General features: G+C 35.9%; 1 protein-coding gene across 3 annotated transcripts in view; it reads right to left on the reverse strand.

The window, feature by feature from the left end:
* Nucleotides 1–24797, reverse strand: part of LOC134531679 (uncharacterized) — a 68215-nt gene that overhangs the window by 13919 nt on the left and 29499 nt on the right. For all 3 annotated transcript variants that reach the window (XM_063367476.1, XM_063367478.1, XM_063367479.1), the window contains exons 3-4: nt 22111–22270; nt 10685–10840 (exon numbers count right to left, since the gene is read on the reverse strand). In XM_063367476.1, the coding sequence (XP_063223546.1) occupies nt 10685–10840; nt 22111–22270 (316 nt within the window). The remainder of the gene's footprint in view (nt 1–10684; nt 10841–22110; nt 22271–24797) is intronic.

Here is a 24797-nt window from a genome sequence, read left to right on the forward strand (position 1 = left end):
TGATACAAAAATTGTTTAAATAAATCACATTCAATAAAGTTACCATGATAAAACATTAAATTTTTGTAATTTGAGTTAAGTGTTGTCAAATTGCTGATTGATTTCACTGTTTGAGTTACATTTTGGTGCTAACTGCATTTATGTGTTTCATGTTTTATTGACATGCTTTGTGTTGTTATTTAGGTTTTATCATAATTTGCCATATAATCTCGACACTAATTATGGGTGATAACGGACTGGAACATGACATTTTCCCCTCAAATTACTATCACCAGGAAGAGTAGACTTTACAGAATGTGAACACCTTGCGGGTAAGGATTTTTTTAAAGGAAAAATGTCAATGTAAATTATTAGATGAAAACATGATTGGATTTAAAAAAAATTGATTTGCTACTACTGATGTGTGTGTGTTAAGAATATTATTATTATTAAATAACCAAGAAATGACAAAAATAAATTTTTTCCAAGTTTTGACACAGAAAATTTTAATTAATATTTTTTGTTTAATGTTATTTGCATTCGGAAAGATTATCATGAAATTTTTTGTGTTTGAGAGGAGATACATGTGACAGCATGTGATAACCTTCTATAATGTTCTAAAAGCATAGTTTAGCCAGCTTAGCTGCGTACACTTCAGTTGTCACTGGGCGAGTGAACTGGCAGGATATGGTTACTCTGTGGCTCACGAATACTATTAAAGAACAAGCCCACAACAATCATGGCAGTAACTGCCTCTGTGGACTAGGGCCCAGATAGTCTGCCTTATAACGCAAGGAATTTCTATAGACAATCATTTCAATAATTATGTTTTGTTAGGTGCGGCAGAAAATTTTTTGGTTTTTAGTAACACTACAGAATAATTAAATTTTAATGAATTCTGAAACAGTTTTCGTAAATAAAAAACCATAAACTTTTACAACTCTTGTTTTCATCAACCACTAATCATCCTAAATTTAGGAGAAAACATTAACCTTGAAAAGTGTAATTTCTTCCTGCATATTCCTGCGTTCATGTGTAAGGAGAAATTGTAATGTTTGGTCGTTGTGTTAGCAGGGCCGATCAGACTCTTTACAGAACTATCATATGTACTCAGATTTTTTTTAGCAGCAAATTAACCCTGCAGTGGTCGCGCGCGGACTCAAACTCCGCATATATATTTGTTTTTGTTTTTCTTTTGTTATCTACATGTTGCGTCGTCAGCCATCTAGCTACCTTCCCCTACCGGGAGGAGTGGTAGAATGTGCTAGTCAGTGCGTTCTTAGCTGTCGCAAGGAGCGGACACGTGTCATGTGCGGAGTCTGTGTCCGCACGCGTACATGCATGTTATGACAGGCGGAGTCTGAGTCCGCGCGCGATCGTGCGTGTTACGTGACTGGTGGCATCTGAGTCCGCGCGCGAGCATTTGTGAGACTTGAATATTAGTTTGATGTTGAAAAATGGAGGACCCAGAGTTTGAAGTAGAAGGTAGTGATGACAGCTGCGAAGATGCTCTCCAGGTAAGTCCCCATACTACAGACACGGAGCAATCAGATTGTGAAGATGATTTTCCAAGGCAAGCTGCTTATCGTGGAAGAGATGGCAACACACAGAGGTACGACCGCCCAGTAAGAAGAGGTCGAACCTGCCGACAAGGGCGTCACAACATTGTGAGACATCTTCCAGGTGCTTTGGGCGATGCAAGATTTCGAGTTACTTACGAGGAAGTGTTTGATTTATATTTTACCGAGAACATGTTGTATGACATAGTGAAGTTTACAAATTTGTATATAGAGTGTTTACAGGGCAGTTATTCTAGAGAAAGAGACACACATACAACAAATATTCATGAAGTAAAAGCTTGCTTGGGTTTAGTCTTCCTTGGGGGTGTAATGAAAGCCTCGCATACAAATCTCAATGACCTTTGAGCTGCTAATGGAACTGGCATTGAATACTTTCGTTTGGCTATGAGTGTATCGAGATTCAAATTTCTGCTGAGAGCCTTGAGATTCGATGATAAATCAACCATAAATGAAAGACTCAAAACTGACAAACTTGCTGCTGTGCGAACCATACTTGACAGATTTGTTGACAACTGTAAGATACACTATTCACCATCAGAGTTTGTCACAGTTGACGAAATGCTTGAGGCCTTTCGTGGTCGCTGCCGATTTAGGCAGTATATACCTTCTAAATCTGCCAAGTATGGTATTAAAATTTTTGCATTAGTCGATGCCAAAATTACATATACAAAAAATTTAGAAATATACTGTGGCAACCAACCTGAAGGTCCTTATGCACAATCAAACTCAGGGCATGATATTGTGAAGAGAATGGTAGCGCCCATAGCAAAGAGTGGACGAAATGTGACTTGTGACAACTGGTTCACATCCGTGCCCCTAGCCATGGATTTACTAAATAATACAAACTTGACACTAGTTGGGACAATCAAGAAAAATAAAAGAGAGCTACCACCGATAACAGTCTATGTGAAGGATAGACCAATAGGATCCAGTCTTTTTGCTTTCAATAGAGACATTACATTGGTGTCATACAAACCAAAAATAAATAAAAATGTACTACTCATATCTACAATGCATGCTAGTGACGATATGGATTATAAAGCTGACAAACCTGAAATAGTCACATTTTATAATTCAACAAAATCTGGAGTTGATACTGTTGATCAAATGAAATCACTTTACAATGTAGCAAGGATAACACGATGCTGGACTTTGGTAATTTTCTTTGCATTACTAAATATTGCAGGAATAAATTCCTACGTGATTCACTGCACAAATTTGGGCCGAAAATCTTCGAGGAAAGACTTCTTGAAGTCATTATCCAAAGCTCTTCTAAAAGACCACCTACATGCGAGACTTGTATGTAAAAGTCTTCCTCAGACTATAAGTCTTTGCTTGAAGGAAGTGTTGAATGCCCCACGACAAGACACCTGTCACTCGTGAAAACACTGAACAAAGGCGTGGGAGGTGTAAACTTTGTGACCGAACAAAAAATCGGCCAACGAAGTACATGTGTCACAATGCTGCGTGTCAGAAATTTGTGTCTCTTCAGCATGTAGGATCTGTAAACTGCCCAGATTGCTCGAATAGTGTGTCTTACACATAAAATGGCACCGATTACAAATCCTCTGTAAATAATAGCGTTTCATGTGTTCTTTTTGTTACATAAATTATATTATTGTTTTGCTTATTATTATAGGTATACAGATGCAGTAAGTTTGTGAACTGTTTGAATTTTCAAACAACTAGTTTTCTAAATAAAATTTCAAGATAAACGTGGTGAATCAAACTATTTTAGAAAGTTGTGCTTAGGCCTAAATTGGTAACTGGTCTTGTAATATTGATGACGACAACTTTTTTTGCACTAAAGCAGATTTACTTAGTGTTTTGCTTCCTGATGATGTTTTATGCTAAAGTGGTAGAATATCAAGAAATGATTATTGGGAATTTCGAGAGAAATGTAGCAGGTAATGAAAAATTATTTAGAAAGTTATGCTCAGATGGCAATTTGTTACTGGCATTGTAATAGGTAATCATGTTGTCAAATTGTTTGCACAACTAACTAAAACATTTATACTTACATTTGCTTCCTGATTATGTTTCATTGCAAAGTGGTGGAATATCAGATAAATAGTTATACATAATTTCAAAAGAAATATAGTCATGGAAAACAATATTAGAAAATTGTTTTCAGATGTTAATTTTTAACTAGAACCGTAATAATCATGCTGACCCATTGTTTCACTACTAAAGTAGGTTTATTTTTTTTTGTTTTCTTATGTTTTATGAAAAAGTTGTACATTAGCGAAGAGATGTATATAAAACTGTTGCTTTAATATTTATATATTTTTTAAGCTATTAGTAAAATCAAACTAACTTCTATTGATTTTTTTCCTTTTATTTTACCTAACATGCAACAAAAAAATTTCATGAATATGTGTGTAACACAGTTGCGGAGTCCTACTCCGCGCATGACCACTAAGGTTAATTTTTGCGCGCGACCTCCGCAGGGTTAAGAACAAAGATGTTGAGCAAAATATTTTTTTTAAAAGTACTATACACCTATCCCTCACTTGGCACAACTAATTTGTTCCTAAAAATGCTCGCGTTACTCGAAATCGCGTATTCTGAAGCATTAGTTTCCATAAATAGCAAGGCTAATTATTTTATGTGTTCCAAAATTGTGTAGGAAAATACACTTTACGTAATATAAATGCGTTGAATAACACTCAACTATAAATGTCACACCATTTATCTTTATATGCCTCCCATCGCACTTTGTATAACAAATACGACACCGCATAATGGGAGATACGTGGTTACGTACTTTATCGTCAGTCGGCTGGCTGACTTGCCCGCCCGGGCGTGACCTTCAAGTCACGAATTGTCACACATTTTGTACTAAAATCAAGTTTAAAAAGTAGGGGTGCAAATTTTATGTGAAAATTTTTTTCTTCATAAAAACAATACCCATTCATGGAAAGTACGTTTATTTAAAAAGTAGAGTATACAAAAGCATGCCAAACAATTGAAATTAATAAGTCACGCAACAAAAACCTTTCTTCAACTTTAAATAGAAAAACTATCTGTAACCTGATTGCGAGTCTGAACTAACGCTTAACTACTATCGTAGTATAAGCACGCCGTAATACTTCTAGTTTTGTCTCAAATAATTGAACACAATGCATTATGCTCTCATTTGGAAGTCATAATTCCACTATGATTCCAACTGCAGGTGATTACGCACGTACAGTTACCGGCAGCTGAATGGGCAGACGTTGCTTTTGTTTGTGTGAATTCCCTGCCACTGACTAGACTGAGTTCACAGCCCGGTCTGTGCCCAGGCTACAACAGTACGGCACGGCACATTTGGTCCTTTACAATCCATAGTCGCAATTTAAATTGCCATACCTGATGTTTGTACAACAGTCGATAGCGTAGTCAGATCTGCGTGTGCATCTCTTCCCCTCTTGTTTGGCTAACTGTATCCCACGGAACATCTGTTGTTTACAGAAGTTGAAGTAGACTTGTGGCGTCATGCCCGACTTTTTTTTTCCTGCGGAGATTTCGCGTTAACTACCTATAATTTACAGACGTGCTATTCAAGTTTAGGGCAGTAAAATTCACATCACGCTAATTGAATTTGCGCAATTTGAAGACGTGCTAAGTGAGGGATAGGTGTACTAAGTTTTGCAAGAAATTTATACTTCCTTCAAAAACTTCATTTCCTGTAAATTTTAGCACTGGAGAAGATTATACAAGCCCACAGCCATGAGCACAGGTTCAGAGTGGTCTTGCTTGCAACCAAACGCCACACCCACTACAGTGCAGAAACAGGCAGAGTGTAACTAACTTGAGGGTTGCAACATGCTGTATACAGGCTGTCAATAGACCTTACAATATGTGAGATGATGTAATAGATGTATGAGTAGGATTATTTTATTGTTTTTTTAGACAGAGTTTAACAATCATGCAATTAGAAGCTAGAGCCTCCTGTTTAGAGTGTGTTCATATCATTGGCCCAATTACTCTCGATACACTTCACAAGCAATATGCGGGCACAGACAGATAACTACAAACCAAGCATTCAATAAATTTTTGATTTCAGGCATCTACAGGTTTGGAATTCTAAAATTCCCTGACTCTTCCACGTTTTACAGACCTAAATTGACAAGTTTCCCTAACCTTTCAGACACAATCAGGTGGCGCCACTTGTGTTGACACATTTTCTGAAGGAAAAGGATGTTGCATATGCCGTTTAAATGTGTCTTTTTAACCGCAAAACACATGCCTGAAAAATAAATTAATATTTACATGATAAAAAAAATTTTCTCTTTAGAAAATACTAGCAATGGACTTCACCCGAACTTCTAATATGATTTTACTATATAGAATTCACCTTATTGAAATTAATTTTTGGTAATTCATAGAAAAGTACTGAAAAGAAAATCCATTTTATATTTTTACTTCCTGGCTGGAGGTGGGACGATACCACACTTTCGATACTCGATTCTGTATTGTTTTTTCAGTTCGATACTTTCGATACTCCAGGGAAAAATATTTTCCCATTAGTAACAATTATTACAAATAACATAAATTAGTTTTAAACTATATAAATTGAATCTATCATACCAGCACAATGTCAGATTAAACTTAAATACATAATGTCTAATGTGTAAATAATTGTATTATATTAATGAAAGATATGAATTCATCATTATATATACATATAATAAAACCACCAGAAATGTAAAATACAGTCCATAATCAAGTAAAGCTGAAATGAGAAACAGTGGCCTTACAAAATGTTTGAAGTCCTTTCTTGGAGGGGGGGAAAAGTCACCAAGCCTAAATTAGAAATAAAAAAATTAGGCTATTGTAAAAAGAAAATCAGAAATATTTGCTTGTTTGTTTCATTTTACAAACAACTTTATGCAACAGAACAATTTTCAATAAAATTTTTAACTTGAGAAACGTAAAATACAAAACAATCCGATCGTAAGAAAACAATAATAAACGGGTATATTCAGTTCAAAGATTAATGAATGCACAAAATATGAGATCCGTGCCTTGGTAAAGCGCGTGCACCATTTTCATAATCATTGCTAGTTTGCGCCACTAGTCTCGCTTGGTGCTGGCCATAGATGCTACTAGCGAAGTGCACAGTCTTCCTGATACTATCCATATCTATGGTGCGATAAAGTTATTTTCTTACGTTTGCAAAGGTAAACAATGAACGTTTTTCAAAATAAAAGCATTAATTAAAACGTAATTTATGAGGAGGAATATATCTAACAAAAAAATTTGTGAATTTTAGGACTTATCCGCTTCGTAAAAACGTATGAAATGGGAAATTAATGATTTTATAAGTGTATGTTCCGGGAAAGTAAACCATTGTAAATATAGTACTTTCGGCGGGACCAAAATTAATCGGCGTATGACACGGGAAAATGTATGAAACGGGAACGTATCATCGAGGTTCTACTGTAGTTGTATTTTGTACGATGGCGACTCAAAACTTAATTCAATACAAATGAACAAGCATTCCGGTATCGAAAAAATGTATCGAACTTACAGTTTCGATACTCTATACTTTGCGATACCGTCAAGTATCGAAGGTATCGAGGTATCGAAGTATCGAAAATCCCATCACTATTCCTGGCATATTAACCCATCATTCCTTAAGAGCACATTCTGAAACTTTAAGTAGTTTACTGCAATAACGAGTGATTAGGATACTGTGATATTGTAAAAATGGTAATTTGGGATAAGTTGGCTACATTTAAAATACTGTGAAAATGTAAAATTCAATGCAAAGGTGAAAATCAATTATTGTCTGAAGTAGGTACTACTTAACAGCATGAGCATTACAAAATTTGTAATGTAATTCAGATTACAACCAATATAAAAACTATAATCCTTTTTTGTGTAAGTGAATTTAACTGTTTCACATGTAAAGGTTACCCGAGTCAGAAAGCTAGTTTTACAAGTCACTCACTTTAAATCAAGGCCCTTACAGATTTGCTGATAATGGTCATGAGACAATTCATTGTGTTGTTTTGTATGAAATGTTTTATTTTTGAATTTTTAAATGATAACAGATGCCCTTTTTTAATGGCCTCAAAACATGTGCGGTCTGGTCTAGTTTTTTATTTTCATATATGTAGTAGGTTTAATATTTAATACGTAAGCCCTACCAACACATTCAATTAACCCAAACAGTGCAAAAAATAGTGAACTACATTCTACTTAAAAAAACTTTTGATATATATCTTCCGACATGAAATATATTACGCAATTGAAATTTGATCAATAACAATATGATTGCTCTACTATTCTTTAATAACTCTACAGAATATTATCTCTATTAACACCCAGAAGCCAGTGATCTCCAGAATTATTGGCAATATTACATTTTGGATTGATGATGACTGGTGATATGGGCACATCAAAATATGTAAATGACTGCGTATAAAAATAAACACACTTTACGTTCAATATACATGTTTGTAAATTGTAAATGATTACTACTGATTTATCTAAAACTACTGAATGTAAACTATCAAACTTGTATGTAAACATGTGGAAATACTTTTTTTTTAACTCTGTGTTTACAGTAGAAAGCCTGGGATTCCACAAAAGGAAGAACATCAATGGAATTAGGTGATAAAAATTTAAGCACTTTTTAGGTGCAGACAAATAATGCAGTATTTGCCATTTGCCTTTTTTTATCACAAGAAAAAATTACAGAAATATTTGTGTTTTCTCTGACATTTACCAGTATTCCCCGACCATTTTAATTTTCCTAACTTTTCCCAGTTTTCTATGCCTGTAGGGATTCTGGATTTGTTAGGCACAAGTCTGAAAATAACAGACAAAACACTGACTCCTGGTTCTACCAATAAGCAAAATTAATGCCTTGAAACAATCAAGCACAGTTACAACAAAATATTAGCATGCATTGATGAAGATAGAATGAAAAAAGTCAATCAACAGAGTTGTCAACAAAGATGAGGCAACCATCTACTGTGTACAAATTTTTAGTTCGTTGACCCCTTCAAGGTTTCCATCTCTTTTTTTTTTTTAAATTGGGATTGACTATGATTCAGTTGCAAAACCTGAGCACCAAAACTGTGCAATGGCACACCATTGAAAGGGACCGCCTGTAGCAAAACGTGATGAAGGTAGAAATGCCAGTGGTCCCCCCGATTCTGCCAATCCCTTACACCTGCGTATCCATTCTGCTCCAAGCATGCAGTTCCCACTGAACCTGGGCCTCGCAGTAACATCAAAAAGGAGCAGGGGCAGACTGCATGAACCTCGCTGTCAACTGCATCTCACACTGCCAGCTCCGTGGCACTCTCTCCCATCAGCGATAATAACTATCAGTTCATCCATGCACACGGCCTCTAACACCTTTTTAAGACTTATGTGACTACTCTGTTCTGTCAGTTTTCGATGTTGTCCTAGCTTGTCAAGTACATGCTTGGCGATCCTTTATCAAGGTGTCTACAGTTACCTGGTGAACCTTTTTCAGAACCTTTTAGTAAAATTTCTTACAACTTTATGTCAGGGGTTAATTTTTTTAAATTCAATATGCAAAACTAAGCTTAACATTAAAGAAAACTACTATTAGCAGGAATGTGTCAATTTCTATACCTTTTCAGAGTAAATGTTATTAAGTTTCGGCCAAATAATACATTACTAAATAATTTACACCAACTCCTTTACAGTAAATTAAATAATTTAAAAATAACACAGGTTTGAAAACCTGTATTTAAAAAGCTTAAAAATTTTCAAGATATAAATTTGTATTAAGTACTCTACAAAATGTTTACCTTATTAGCATTTGGTAATGCAAGCATTGCATGCTAGGATTCTTTAATCTCCTCGAGGGTAAATTATTGTTTTTATAGCACACCCTATTGGCTTAACCCCTAGTGCTTCAGAAAAAGATGAAATAAGCGAAGTAGATGCCATTTGTTCCTTGGTTAGTTTCGCAATACATTGAACTTATGCAGATGTTTGTATGTCAAAATTCTATATTCTTTTACTGTTTTAGTGTCTCAAAACATAAATCTTGAATTAAATACCTCCAGTCAAAAACAGCTAAAGAAATGTAATGCTTCACAAAATTCGTAGCCTCAATTTCCCCGTTGTTTGTCCCAAAAAAAAGTTTAAGTACGCATGACATTTTCCTGCAGTTTAATGCATCAGTAGTCATGGAAGCAATGACTCACAAAAATCATATTTCTGATAATTTCTGAAACTTAAAGATGGAACGAGAAACAGTCACACTTTTGTGTAGATATCACAAAACTCTGATAAAACCTTTATACTGTCTTAGGCATAAGAAACCACAGCACACACTTGTTTAAACCTGGCATAATTTAATGGTGAAACGAAAAGCGACACAACGGTAGCTTGTTCCGCTGATGGCTGTTGCCACCCTTGCAAGTCTTTTTCACGTTGCCAAACATTACCTACACGTATTACCAGAATTATAGAGCTGCGAGCACAAGAACCTAAAAATTATTGTGCAAATATATGGATTCTACAGCAGCTAGCCACATGAGCTAGATTTATTGAACGAAATGCAAATAAACACAATATTGCTGATATATCAGTAGGTTTATCTGTTTCTTGAGTAAATGACACAATTGCGATTCACAAACTGGATGTCTAAATAATCTAAATCAGTAATAACTATGGAAAATCCATACTACTTGGCAGCATTGTGTGATTTAAGTGGACAGACACCAATTATTTATACGTGATGGGCAACAAAATACTGAAGTAAGGCACCAAAAAACAAAATTCAAATTAGCAAACGGTTATAGAAAATTAAAGTTTTATGACTTTTAGCAATGTTTCTATTTATTTCTGTATTTTTTGTGACTTTCGTAACCAGTCCCTCAGTTTTGTTACTTTTTCGTGACTCTCGACTCTCGGGACATGACGACACAAAGTGCGACCCTACAACTCATCTTACATTTCATGCAAATAAAGTTTGTATAGAGTGTATGTACCATGTTTTAGCCCTTCATTGTGCGAAGGCCAAGGCCAAGAGACGTCACCAACGTCCAGTCAACTGGAAACCGACCAGGCGTGATGCAGTCACAGGCACTGTCGGGGGGGGGGGGGGGGGGGGGGGGGGGGGGGGGGGAACTGTGTGCAGTACTAACCTTCTCTATTGAGCCTCGCCACGGTAGTCTGGATGTGCTGCACGAAGTTGAGGTACTCCTTGGTTGTGTAGTCTATCCCTTCTATCTCTGGGATGGCCATAAGGCACTCGTCTGCCATGAAGGGAGCCTGCTCGGGAGCGGCCGCTGCCAGCAACGCTGTGCACGACCACTACTCATGCAACCACGCTTACACAATACAACTTACACACACACTTTACGTCAGCCTCAGCTGCTACTGCTCATCATGTATCACTCTTCTTTATTTTTAACACTTTTAAAATAACCAGTATCAGTAATGGTAAGTTGTGAAGTACACAATAAAGTGTAAAGAGAGTAATTTATGATGTGTGTGTTCAATGATCCATATGAAAGACAAGCCTGTCCTGGCCAGAATTTGTGGCACGTAAACATTTGTGGCACAGGCATGTATAATTTGAGTCAACATTTTGCAACGGTCTGTATACGTACTAGCTGCCATCAACATCAGCAAGTATTATACATGCTGTACGAGGACCAAGGTGTTAAGGGCAATGTACCGGACTATCGGGGTAACCTAGAGCAGCAGTTCCCAAACGGTGGGTCGCGGAAGGGTTACAGATGGGTCACGACTTGATCCTGGGTCGCGACTTGATCCTAAAACTATCAGAAACCATCCAATAAACCATCATAAAAGATAAGAAAAATCAAAACAAATAGAATTGTGTGCAAACACATATCTGTTCTTAAATAAATAACTGTTTTGCTACAAAGTACTTATATTTTGTCAACCATTTTCAAATCAGAACACCAATTGTTTATCAATAATCAATCAGTAGAGCCACGATTATATGGTAATGCGCGATAAAACGAAATAACACCGAAAACCGCTTGAAAACACGAAATAAAACGAAATTGTGCGAAATCCGCGATATGTCACGAAATTTCGTCTATCCTGATTATTTACGTTTTTTTTTCCATTCTGTAAGGACAATTCACATCTTCAGCACAATCAAATATTTCTTACAGTAACTAGCAGCCATATATATTATATGCGACGGTGATTCATTATAGATTTTAAAATGAAGTCTCGGAATTAACGTAATATTTTCTTTAAACTGTAATCTTGCGTACCATAATAATTTAAGATGTTGATAACTATGATACAATGGCCGCCGTTCACTTTCTGTAAATACAAAAATAACATACGTCCAAAATATGTTTTTCTACGATTACATTTTTAATCATTAAAATATTACACACTAAAGCGCATTGCTTTTACTGTTTATTTAAAATAAAGTACGTAGGCTACGAAAATAAAATTAACCCTGCTTAACGTAACGATTGTAAATAATAAATAGTACATGTTTATGTCGGTATTAATTTTCACGTACGTATGTTGGTATTCGGTATGCGTTTGTATTCACATCTATTCTCCATTGTTGTGATCTTTCCAGCACGGCAAGTTTTTGCGTATTGAGAGGTTAAATTCTTCCTATGTGATTAAAATTTTTTTGATAATGCCTAAAACGAAGGTTTCTGCCAGTGACCGATCGAAAGAATTTTCCAGCTAAGGATTTTATATCAGTGATAAAATTTTAATGTGCAAATTCTGTAACTGCAGGCTAGACTACGAGAGACGCGATACGCTTGTGAAACATGTCGCGAGTGAGAAACATAAGCGTTTGAGGCAAAACTCATCTGTTAAACGAAATCCTTGTCTAAGAGTCTTTAATGCCATTAATTTGCTGTTCAACCCAAGAAATGTGAGTAGGGTTAGCATAGAAGATGCAAACCTACAGAAGTCTCTGCATAACTTGCCTTCTGTTTCCCATCTTCCCATTGATACATTCATACATGGCTATGTTGCTTTCAAAAAAATAATTGAGGATGAACTTTCATTGCCAGAAACAAGCCAAATTGATGTTGCAAAGGTACTTTGCTCCCTTAAAGGGGACTACAGTGAATTTGCTCAAGCCAGTTTAAGGGCAATCTGGTTCCCAACATCAAATGTTGATGCAGAACGTTCATTTGCCAGGTACACACACTGGTAGTTAGTGACAGAAGACAATGTCTCACTCCAGAAAATGCGGAAAATTTAACTATGATAGCATTTCAATAAAACCGTCTTAATAGTAACTTTGGAAGTGCTTAATTGTGTAATTTTGTAGTGTATGTGATTGTAATTAAGTCGTGAAATTTTTAGTAGTTATTTAAAAGTTTGAATTTATGAATTTGCAAATGAATTTAACTATCTATGAATTTGCAAATGAACTTAATTGTAATTAGATCATGAGGTTTTAGTGTTTATTAATATTTGTTTTAATAAATTTGCATGTCGTACAGAAAAGCAAGAAAATTTTGCCGTGGGTATTTTGAGCAAAAAAATAAAACCATATAACACCGAAATCTTTATTTCTTTACACCGAAATTTGTCTTAAAATAACACCACAAAATCTTGACTCTATCAATCAGTATCTTAAAAAAAGCATATATATTTGCAATATTTGATAGTAAATTATATATACATAAGGAAGGGATATGATACAAATAAGGTTTTTTACTCCACCAAGGACCGATAGACTGTGGAAGTATTCCTATAAGGAAAGGTGGGTCGCCAGCTGAAAAAGTTTGGGAACCACTGATCTAGAGAATTTTGGCTCCCATAATTATAAAAGCTGGGATACCCTTACCAAATTCTTTTCACGTTAGTGTTGCAAAAAAATACCTTCAAGGATCCCAAACATTATTTGGTGCAGGGAGCATGTAGATTATTTAAGATAGTTAATCTTATCATTACTAGAGATTTCAAAAATAAAACAAAATACTGCTTTAAAAACTTGTTTATTTTAAAAACTAAAAACTAACTTTTATCTCAAAAGGAATAATTCTTCCCCAAAGTAGGTAAAAAGACAAACTTAAAAATTCAAACTTCGAAATCATTGTATATAAACATAAACTTTCCAGGTGATTAAAGTGTGTTGTTACTATTCTGAGTTGCTTAGCCGGGCCAGCCTGGAATGTAACGTAACTCACATGCCGGGTTGATAAGTGGAACGTAGCTTAGCATGTGAAACAAACAGGGCGCAGACTGAAATACTGGAGATGTAAAGCAACAGTCAAGGCATCCCTCTGGTTTATAGTGTTACGAATTTGACAGCTGAGCAGGTGGACAACACAAAGGAAGGGTCGGATCAAACAGCTTTCTGACTGCGCCAAAGAAAAGCACGGATAACCCCGAAAACTGGATACCCCGAAAACCAGAAAATCCAGGCCCCAGATAATTGAGAGGTTACTGTATATTTGTTTTTTAGTGATGGCATATCATAATAAAAATTTTATTTTAAAATTGATCATTTGTAGCATGTTTTAGCAAGTTCATAATTTATTTTGTTATAATCTTTGTAGCATAGCATTGATTTCTGTCATTCATGGCTGGGATGATGATGGCGCTTCACTGCAGTAAACAAAACAACTGTAGTCGGTAGCCATTTTAAATTCATACCACTATTTGCTCACATCATGATAAATCATTCAGAATTAATACCTAAATAAAATTATACTGCCTAATGATTGTAGGGATGTGTATTTCCAAGAGGATTTTTACTGGAAATATTGATACATTTAAAAGTACTGTAGTGTAGTAAAGAGTGCTTAAAACAATTGGCAGGCGTCAACACCAGTAGGCCTACCGAAAATGCTATTAATGTGGAGCAGTTACCCCTAGAATGGTCAGGGAATACTGGAAAATTTTTAATTTTCCTGATAGAAGCAGTTTGGCTGAAAGTAAAACTATTGTCAACTAAATCACTAACTCTTGGTACTACCTACCTACCTCCTGATACCACTCCAAATGTTTACTTGGAATATTTTGAGTCGCTAGAAGATAAGCTTATCGCCTGTGATGATATATTGATTCTTGGTGATTTTAATGTTCCTTGGATCAACTGGATTAACAATCAATCCACTAACATTATGCACTCTCATGTCAAAACTAAAGCCAATCATCTACTTAACTTTACCTCCAGTATCTATTAAAATACAATAATGCCCAGTATACATAATCTTTTTAGACCTAAATCTATCTAATCTTTCTCACTGTATAGTATCATGTACTGATGATGAGCTTATCAAAGATGACTTATATCACCTAGCTTTAAATATTAACATCATACTGGACACCTACTCTAGTAATTCCAAATCTTCTGGTTCATTTTCAAATTACAAAGAAGGTAATTTTATGGATCTCTAGAACTCCATTAAAAATCACGACTGGTCAGATTTTTACATTTCTTCAGATGTTAATGATCTTGTTGAGCAATTGACAAACTGTATATCTGAAAAATTCAATACCTTCATCTAGTGATGGGTCAATTCCTGTTTTTTTCCCGGTTCTCGGTTCGGTACCGGTTCTTAAAAATCGGTTCTCGGTTCTCGGTTCCTTTGTTCTGACTTAAAAAAATAAAATAAATACTATTCACACATTATTTACGAGGTGTTTTAAGTAATAAACTATTTAATGTTTTGGCTACAAAAAAGCACTAAAAAGCATGTGTCCAGACTTACATCTTCAACAATTTACTGTTTGTAACACTGAAAATAATATTTGTTTGTATTGTTCTGTCCTCAATGTTTTTTATTGTATGCTTACAAAGAAATGCATTGGCATAATGATTCAGTCTTTAAAGAGGCTATCAAAGCAAATTAAAAGGTTTAGTATAGTTTTCAAGCTACAGTAAACACACCAACCTTAATAAAACTAAAATTTACTATATTAATTAAACCCTCCTTTAAAGCATAGGAATAAAAAGAAAATGTTACATTAATGGAAATAAATACAATGATTGTGAACTTTCAAAGAATTAAAATATTAAATTGTCCATCAAACTTATTGCCTACATTGAATTCAGTTTGTTTGCACAGTCAACAGTAAATTACTGCCACACTTCTGATGCCATTTCTTACACAATTTGCTCTATTTGGCCAGAATAATTATACTTTACCAGTGTCAACAAGCATTTTGTAACTTCCCCCTTCAAAAAAATCCTGTTTGTCTAAAAGAGAAAGTTACTAGCCATTACACTAGATGGCTGCAGATGCAGTGAACTTACATTCCAAAGCACTGCAATCCAGAAAAATTTAAAAAATACAATTCTTCACTCTATGTGATTGTGCCAATCATGTGCATCATAGGCATCCTTTTTTTTAATTTTAAAATAATTGAGTTTTCTTAACTTTTTTACTTAAATTCTTTGCTCTTTGCCATTTTATTCAGCCTAGTGTACGCCGAGCCAATTCCTTTTCAGCGTGTTCCCCCCCACACCATCCGGTTCACAGCTTCGCCAATGCTACGTTGCGACTTGGAGTGCTGCTTGAATCGCCCCGGTTCCATAACCCCCGCTTGCTGTCATGTACTAAGTCTCGTTACACGAAGCCATTTCGTGACCAGACTTGCAGGGGCAAGCTTGGACAACCAGCCTGGTCAAATTCTCGGTGCGACAGACACGTCGTGTTTCGTCGCCTCGTTTCTCACGAACCTTGCAGAATTTCCCCTGCTCACGCCAGTCCCCTCGTCCAGAAACCAGGCCGGGTAAGTCACCGGTCATAACCTCCCCTCCTCCTCTCTGGTCCATGGAAATCATATAACCCACAGCTGCTCTCACACTCTCGTCCGCACACCCTGCCGGCGACGAGAGGAATTAAGGTGCGCCGGACTGCTAAAAGACGTATCCGCGATCCCTCTAGCGGTAGCTAGAGACACTAACCCCTCCCTACCATCCTGGCTGTCCACCTGAGGGCAGCACTGTCGTGCCCATAAGAACAATGTTCAAGTTGAATCTACCCTCGACCTGACCACTCGCCGGGCGAGTTGAGTTCCCCACTTCTCCATCCAGAGCGCTCTGGCCAAGGATGCCAACTTCGAGTGTCTATGGCGGCGAGTGCCGACGAATACCGAAGGCTCCCCCCCCCCCCTCACACTCTTTAAAGGGAGACTTGGCCTTTTAATTTAGCGCCCCGCCCCGAGGTCAGTTTTCTTAGGGCAGCCAACCGCGAACGTCTCCGGTCAGCGACTCTCCTGACTTACGCGAGAATTAGAAGATCGCCGATCAATCAATAGGAATGTAGTCTACTACAGTTGAGGCCTCAAGTGCTGATTTACTATTTTTAGCTTTTAGTTTGCCCTAAGAAGTCGCCAGTTAAATTTTGTCTTCTTCTTCTTCCGACTTTCTTCGTAACCATCATGGTTTCCAAAGCCAACCGTGTGCTACCGTGTCGGTCTACGAGGCGGCAGCCAGGCAGCTGAGTTCTCCCTGCAGTGGTGAATTTTTTTAATGTTTTACTCCATTTCCACCAATTCCGGTGGCAAATTCCGCCATCCTAGTAGTACACGCCCTTAGTATACAATTAAATGTCTTTGGACAATAGGAAATAAAACAATTTGAGGACAATTTATCTATTTAAATAGCAATGTATAACAAATGTATGTAGAAAAATAACTACGCATTCATTGCAATTTAATAAAAAATATAATTTTTCTTAGATATACAAGTATCATTACATTACATTTTCGGCAACTGGTACACTTAATTATGGTATGGGCCCTGCCCATTATACATTTTCATATTTTAATCAAAAATACGTAAGAGCATAAACGTATGAGGCACAGAAGATAACAAATATTAATTGATTTACACTAAAATCTACTCTGTTTACATATCATTAAGGATGGGGTCATTGACTGATTGCTCTGACGTCACGGTGGCCATTTTTGGTGTCAAAATTCCTCAAAAATGACTCAAAATAACTCATAATTCCTAAAAACAAAAAACCCTATTTTGAGGGAAAAATTCCCGTTTGAGGGATTATTTCCCATTTTAGACCTCAAAAATGTCAACAGCTTGAAAATTCATAAAAAATGCTCAAATTCCTTAGTGATAAGTCGCTCTAAGCCCCCGAGGTCATGACATTGACAATTAGGATGACATCACCAGCACTTTGAATATGTCGTAACTGTTGCAATTATCAGTACGCATACCATATTGCAAATCCGTATTTTTTATGGTAGAAAATCGGGAAAAACTTAAAAAATTATATAAAAATTTACTTAATAAAATTTTAATAAAAAAATATTAAAACACCTCGATGCACATATTGTTACGGCTGCCATCTTGGATTCTAGAAATGTTGCATATTTCGTTACATCCACCATATTGGATATGTATAATGTCATCGTTGCAATTTTCGTTATGCCCACCATCTTGGATAATAGAACATTGCAATTATCGTTACGTCCGACATCCTAAAAAACTGTAATTATTATTCAAAAAAAGAAATATTTTTGTACAAGCACAAATCTAAACTCATCGTGCCTGACGTCTAGCTGCGTAATGTTGAACTCGCACATCATTCGTGCGTTGCTTGAGCTACACGCGTTGCTTAAATAACAAGTTTTAAACTTAAGTAATTTAAATTCTGTATGGTATGTAAACATTTAAGCAACTTAGAATTGTTCAGTATACTTCATTTACATTGTGTGCAAAGCAAAAGCCATGTACAGTTTTTTATAAATACCTAATATTTAGTTTTAATATTTTCTTAATAAAAATTTTATAAAAAATAATTTTTTTAGAATTTTTTTCCCATTATATTTTAAAAATTCAAATCTTTATTTACAAAACTATGTATATTACGTTTGTTTACCTACAATGATATTCATGGGAGAAATAATTTTCCTGGTGGCTGCAAAACTATGGATCTTAGCCTTAATTTGAGTCCCTAACATTTCCTGATCAATGTAATATCACTAAGGTAATACCTATTCATACAGATGGTTCTAAATTAAATGTTTCAAACTATGTATCAACTATTTCTCTTCTCAATAGTTTTTCACAAATATTTTTAATTGAAAACCTATTTAAATATTAAATTTCTCATTAAAAAAATATAATATCAAATACTCAAAATGGGATCAGATCAGGAATGACCACAGCTACCAATTTAATTACTTTCCTAAATCCTATTTATGATGAAGTTATTAACAGAGGCCAGATACCCAGAGCTAGCCAAAGCATTTTATTCTATAAATCATTCAATATTACTTGGTAAATTGTCACATTTTGGTCTAAGTGATAATCTCATTAACTGGTTCTCTAGTTACCTTAATAACTGTAGTTTCTTTGGTTCAATTTATAATTATTATTCTAAACTTTTCCAAGCTAGCTCAGGTATCCCACAGAGTGTAACCTTATCACCTTTACTATTCAAGATACAGCAAAACCCCTTAGGAGTCGTCCATTAATCACGTGATGTTTTTTTAGCAAATTTTTAACCCCCCTCCCCTTTAGTGATTTGTGGTGAGGTTTTAGACTAATTCCCCCCCCCCCCCCCCCAATAAATCACGTATTTTTTTGGTACAAAATATTTTTAAAAATTTCAGAATATTATCTTTAAATATAGGTATAATCTAATTTAATTCTGGAACATTAAGCACAGTGATAAAAATGTCCAGACACACATTAAGGTTGCAGGTTTATTTTCACTGGCATAAAAATAATAAAGGAAAGGCTTATATCTTATATGTGATTTACACATGTATTTGGCGCCAAAATCACAGTCTTACTGGTGACTGGCAAGCCGAACCGGGTGGTTCATGTTGCGGCGGGCGGGGATATTGTTGCCTGGCTACGGCGCTTTTCGGTTTAGTAGAAATCGGGCGAAAAAATAAATACACGTGATATCTCTCTACACCTCCCTCCCCCCTTGTGATATTTTTTGATTTTTCCCAACCCCCTCACCCCCTTTCGAGCCTCACGTGATTAATGGACGATCCCTTATTTGCTCTTTTCATGGGGACAAAGTAAAAAAGTGTAAAATGCGGGAAAGTGTAAATAAAGGGAAAAGTAAGAAATACGTTAAAGTTAATTAAAATACAGTCGCATCCTGCAGCGTTCATAACAAATATGAGCTACATTACACATACGCATTGCACCACAGTAAAAAAATTTTAAAAAAAGGGCCGCAAATTGGAAATTTACTAACAATAGCGCGCCGTGTGCGGAGAAAGGTCATTGTACTCAATCAGCTGTTATGGCGCGGCGTAGCCGTAGCGGCCAGCTGGCTCTCTCTGTTCTCTGAGCTCACTCAACGCTCCGCCCAGACTCGTGACCTTCCATCAGCAGCCAGCCAATAGATACGAGCTTAGCGGAAAAAAATATAAGCTCCACCTCCCGTGTACCAGTTTTGTCCAGTTATAATACCAGTTTATTGGTATACGCACCAGTTTTCTCGCTGCCATGACACGTTCAAGTTTACGTTCATCTTGATGTCTTGATACCAATTTAATTATTTACGATCCCCAGAAATAAATGGTTAGTTTAAAAAATATGCGTCAACTGTACAATACTTTCGAAATTATAAAATACATTTAAAAAAGTAACAAGACTGCGCTCATTTTATCTTATGAAGTTTATGTCTCGTACCAGTATTTCGGCTAAGTTGTGACAGAACTTATAAGCAGCCTCGTAAAGTCGTAATATTCCCGTTACGTTTATACATTCGTGAGTTTACTTTTTTCCCTAGTACATATTAGATTGTCTCCTACTATAATTACTCTGACTTTTACACGCCTAGGCTTAAATTATTTTATGTTTAGAAATAAAAGCAACTTTTCATGTTGTTATTATATATATATATATATTGATTTAAAATGTTTGTTGCCGACTATAAACGTTACGTTTTTCACAATGTTTTTAGGCCTACTATGGTTGTTACGTGAGGTAAATAGCGGGATGGATTCGATTTTTGAGACGTAATTCGCGTGAAAGTATTGTATTGGACTAAATGGGAACTAAACGAGACCTGAAGAATATAGTGCAAATAACGGGAAAACGTAAATAACGGTAACGTAAATAAGGGGTTTCGCTGTATTCATTGACGATATTTCTCAAACCCTTAACTATTCCAACGGTGTTCTTTCTAGGATGATCTTAAAATACGTTTAAAAATTACTTCTTAAAACAATTGTTTACTGTTACAATCTGATATAAATGCAATTAGTAATGGTGCAAACTAAAACTTGTTATACTTAACAAAGATAAAACCAAAATAATATCCTTCACAATAAAATATCTTCCTATGAAACATGAATATTTTTTTAGACCAAACACTAATACTAACTTAACTTACTCCTGTTTAAAAGACTTTGGTATTAAGCTATAATTCCAAATTATTTTTTTCGTTAACATGTAGACTCTCTAATCTATAGTTCCCGTAGAACTCTCGCACTAATAAAACACATCACTTTTTATAACACCACTGTTGATGCTATTCTATTACTATTTTTAGCTTTAATTAGATCTAAGCTTGAAAATTATTCAATGATTTGAAACAATATTAATACAACCGATAGTCTTAAAATTGAAAATATTCAATGTAAATTAATCAATCTTTATTACTTGAAAACAATTTCCTCAACCTAATTTAGTTTCTCCTGCTGATAGCAGAATTTACTTAGATTCTCTATTTGTGAAAAATTGTTATAGTTCTAGTTAATTGCTATCTCTTAGAAAACACTGGTATAAGAGTTCAAGTCCATAGCCGTTGGACCTCGATATTATGTACCCTGAGAAGCACAAATAATATTTTATTTAGACCCATAACCAACTGTAAGAGCCTTGATCTTCTTGATTAAAACGATCCCAGAAGTATTATCTTTCAATCAACTATAAAAATAACTTTGTAATTGCCATTAGAACTTAATCATGTTTATTTCTTTAATCTTATTTGATGTCCACCTTTACTAATTGCTGTTTTATTCTATAATTTCCATGTTCACTTTTCTTGTTTAAGTAATATGTAGCAGTTTTTTGTTGTTTTTGTGTATGTTGTGTCAGCAGTGCCTGCCTGCATGTGCTGCCCACCTGCCAAAGGCGACTACCTGCTGATGGTCTTTCCCGGCTTGTTGTGCCTACCTGCAGGTGGACCCTACCTACATGTAGGCTCTGCATATTCTGTGAGTGTACATAATTGGTGCTGTATTTTTGTGTGCACACCACAAAAGCCTCTTGGCTGTTAGTGTGTATGTTACAATGTATAAATAAATTAAAGTTTATTCCAAACAACAAATATTTTTGGTTGTCATCTAAATATTATGGATGAGAGGCTTATTCAGGTAAATACGGTAATTATGTTTAAGCTTAAACACACACACAATGTCTACATATAGTTAATAAGTTCACCCTGCCGACGTTATCACTACGCATGATTCATTTCTATTGCATGAAGGAAAAAAAAGATGGAATTAATGTTAATACGCCTTAATATTATAAAATTTTCCGCTGTGTTACTTAAAATTAACCCTTATTATTGCCAAACACAAATGGAAATCACTGATCTTCCATGAATAAACTAGGTAGCATGCGAGTTTCTCGCTGGTGGCGCCTCACACTGACCTGAGGCCATGGTGGTGCCCACGCCCTTCAGGTTGCTCAGCGCCGTGATGGCCTGCTCCAGGTTGGGTAGCTTGCGGAACGCTTTCTTCGTCTCCATCATCACTGCTCGAGGAGTGTTCACTTTCACCAGGTACGACAACTGTGGATAGAACTTTCCCCGCTGCAAACAACACAAACACCCACAACACATTAACAGCACATCAAATAATTGCAACGTCATTTTACAGTCATAACAAAGTGAACTTCTTGGCATAACTACTTATCTTTTATGTCATACTTTGTGATATGATTTAAAACATTTTGAAAAACTTAATCTCTAATTATGAAATGCTAATTATCCTCTTAAACACAATTCCTATAATAATGATATTGTTTATAATCCCTGGAATGTAAGTTTAAGTAAGTTTAATGTTCCTCCAGTAAAAATGATTCAAAAACACAGGGTTTAAGCCGAGACCACACAGAAAGATAGCCTATATACGCGATGTTTGCTATGTTTGCAATGTACGCAGTGCCAGGTGGCATTAACAGGAAAACAGGATAGTCTAATGCACTATGTCAGAGACATGCATGCCATGGGATTGGAGTGACGATTCCAACAATGATAATATTCTGCTGGCTCTCACAGAATGTGAACATAAAAAGAAATAGGTGCATGGAGATTCAATATAAAAACAAAAGAATTTGAAGAATTTCTTTGATGAAGCAGTAGCTAGTCAGGATGAAACCAAATTTATGGATTATTTAAGGGTAAATTAAACTAAGTGTGATAGCATTCCTTTGGAATCAAATCCCAGGCATTATCCTGCATGTCCTGCCTTTCTATAATCTTACATCGAATTATTCCATAAACACGGATATTTTCGTAATCTTTGGATTAACTTTTCCGTCAACTTGACTATTTAAAGTACAACACTGAGAGAAAACGCAGAAGTACAGCATAATTACGCACAAAACAGATGTTTTTGTTTATCTGCGACATTTTAGAAACATAGCCAAGAACTAAACATCTGGCGATGTCACCAACACAGCGAACATAGTGAATACAACTTAGTGTGGCCAGAGACACCTGAGATGCAGCTGGCTATATTTTACTCAAGTAGCGAACATTGCGAACATAGCGAGCATAGCACCCAGTGTGGCCATAGCGTCAGAGGTTTCTCATTTCTGCACACGGCTGTAAGCCTGGTCGACAGAGACCACCACAAACCAAGGTTTGGGGAAGCAAGCCGAGCATTACCTCTGGCAAGGAACCACCCCAATAATGGTTGGATCAGAGTTCAAGCACGAGTCCAGAGCTCTCCTACTGTGCCACCTCACTGCATCTTTCCAGTTGCTGTAAATAGTGATTGAGGTCCCTGCCTAGTCAGGGCTGAATTTGTGTTAGTGAGGCAGGATGATAAAGTGCGACTCACTGGTGCTTCTGGCGCGGTATCGGCTCTAAGCACAAGGCTGTGGACTGGCGTGCAGTCTTCTCGCCGTACACAGAGCAACTATGAGATTTGAGCGGTAACCATAACATTAGATGGTCGAGAAATTAACAAAAGGTAAAATGCAAGACCCTTGAGTGCTTTCAAGAATCTCTAGGGATATTTCACACGTTTTAGCTATTTTCATGCTTCTAACACAATTTAAAAACTAAATACAAAAAAAGAACAACCCATGTGCCCTCAGTGTATTCTTAAATGCTTTTCGTTAACAGAATCTTCGCAGATATCTCAAACAGGTTTCAAATCACTAGGGTTTTTCTGAAGCTCTGCACACGGTGTGTGTGCCCAAGAGGTGAGGCCCTTAATTACCGACTTATCATTGTACTATACCATTGTGTCTTATTTGCAATGTATCCGTAATACAGCTGCTATAAGAAAATAAGATTTCAGTGTGTATGCAGGTGATTGCACTCAAATATTATTAAAAAACAAATTACACTGGTCTGCAGAAAAAAATTTTTTTTTCTCCTCATTGTTTTCATGCATGATTACATCAAATTTGGTGATATTACCACGGAATTTAACATGCAAAAAAATACAGCACATAGATTTTAAATATAATGTCCATTTAATTAAAAAACAATATTATTTTAGTAACAACAATTACAAAAATGTGAAAAAAGACAACGGTCTGTCTAAGTTTTACAACGAAAAATGCTAATTTTACAGTTACAAGTTATAGTATATTTATCCCATTATGGTAATATAATTCAAGTTATTTTGTAGTTTTTTTTTCTTTTCATCGTTTCCATTGAAGTTTCTCGGCGAATCGACCAACAAAAATCAGCAAGCACTGCTGCTGACCATTTTCCATTGTAGCGTCTTTCAATATGCATAATATCCTGATGAAACCTTTCACCATGCTCATCTTATACGGCACCGAGATTTTCCGGAAATAAATCTAAATGCGAGTCCAAAAAATGAATTTTGAGTGACATATTGCATCCTAAAGATTTATAAGCAGAAAGAAGCTCTCGAATGATTTGTCGGTAGTTGTCAGCTTTTGTATTACCTAGAAAATTATGACACACTTTTACAAAAGCCACCCAAACTTTTTTTACAGCTTTGCTCAGCTTCGAATTGAAAACTTCATCCCTCATAAGCTCTCGTATTTGCGGACCTACAAAAATCCCTTCTTTCAATTTTGCGTCACTGATTAGAGGAAATTTTGTTTTGAGATATTGAAAGCCTGCACCA

This window comes from Bacillus rossius, chromosome 5 (genome assembly GCF_032445375.1).
Source record: "Bacillus rossius redtenbacheri isolate Brsri chromosome 5, Brsri_v3, whole genome shotgun sequence".
NCBI lineage: Eukaryota > Metazoa > Arthropoda > Insecta > Phasmatodea > Bacillidae > Bacillus > Bacillus rossius.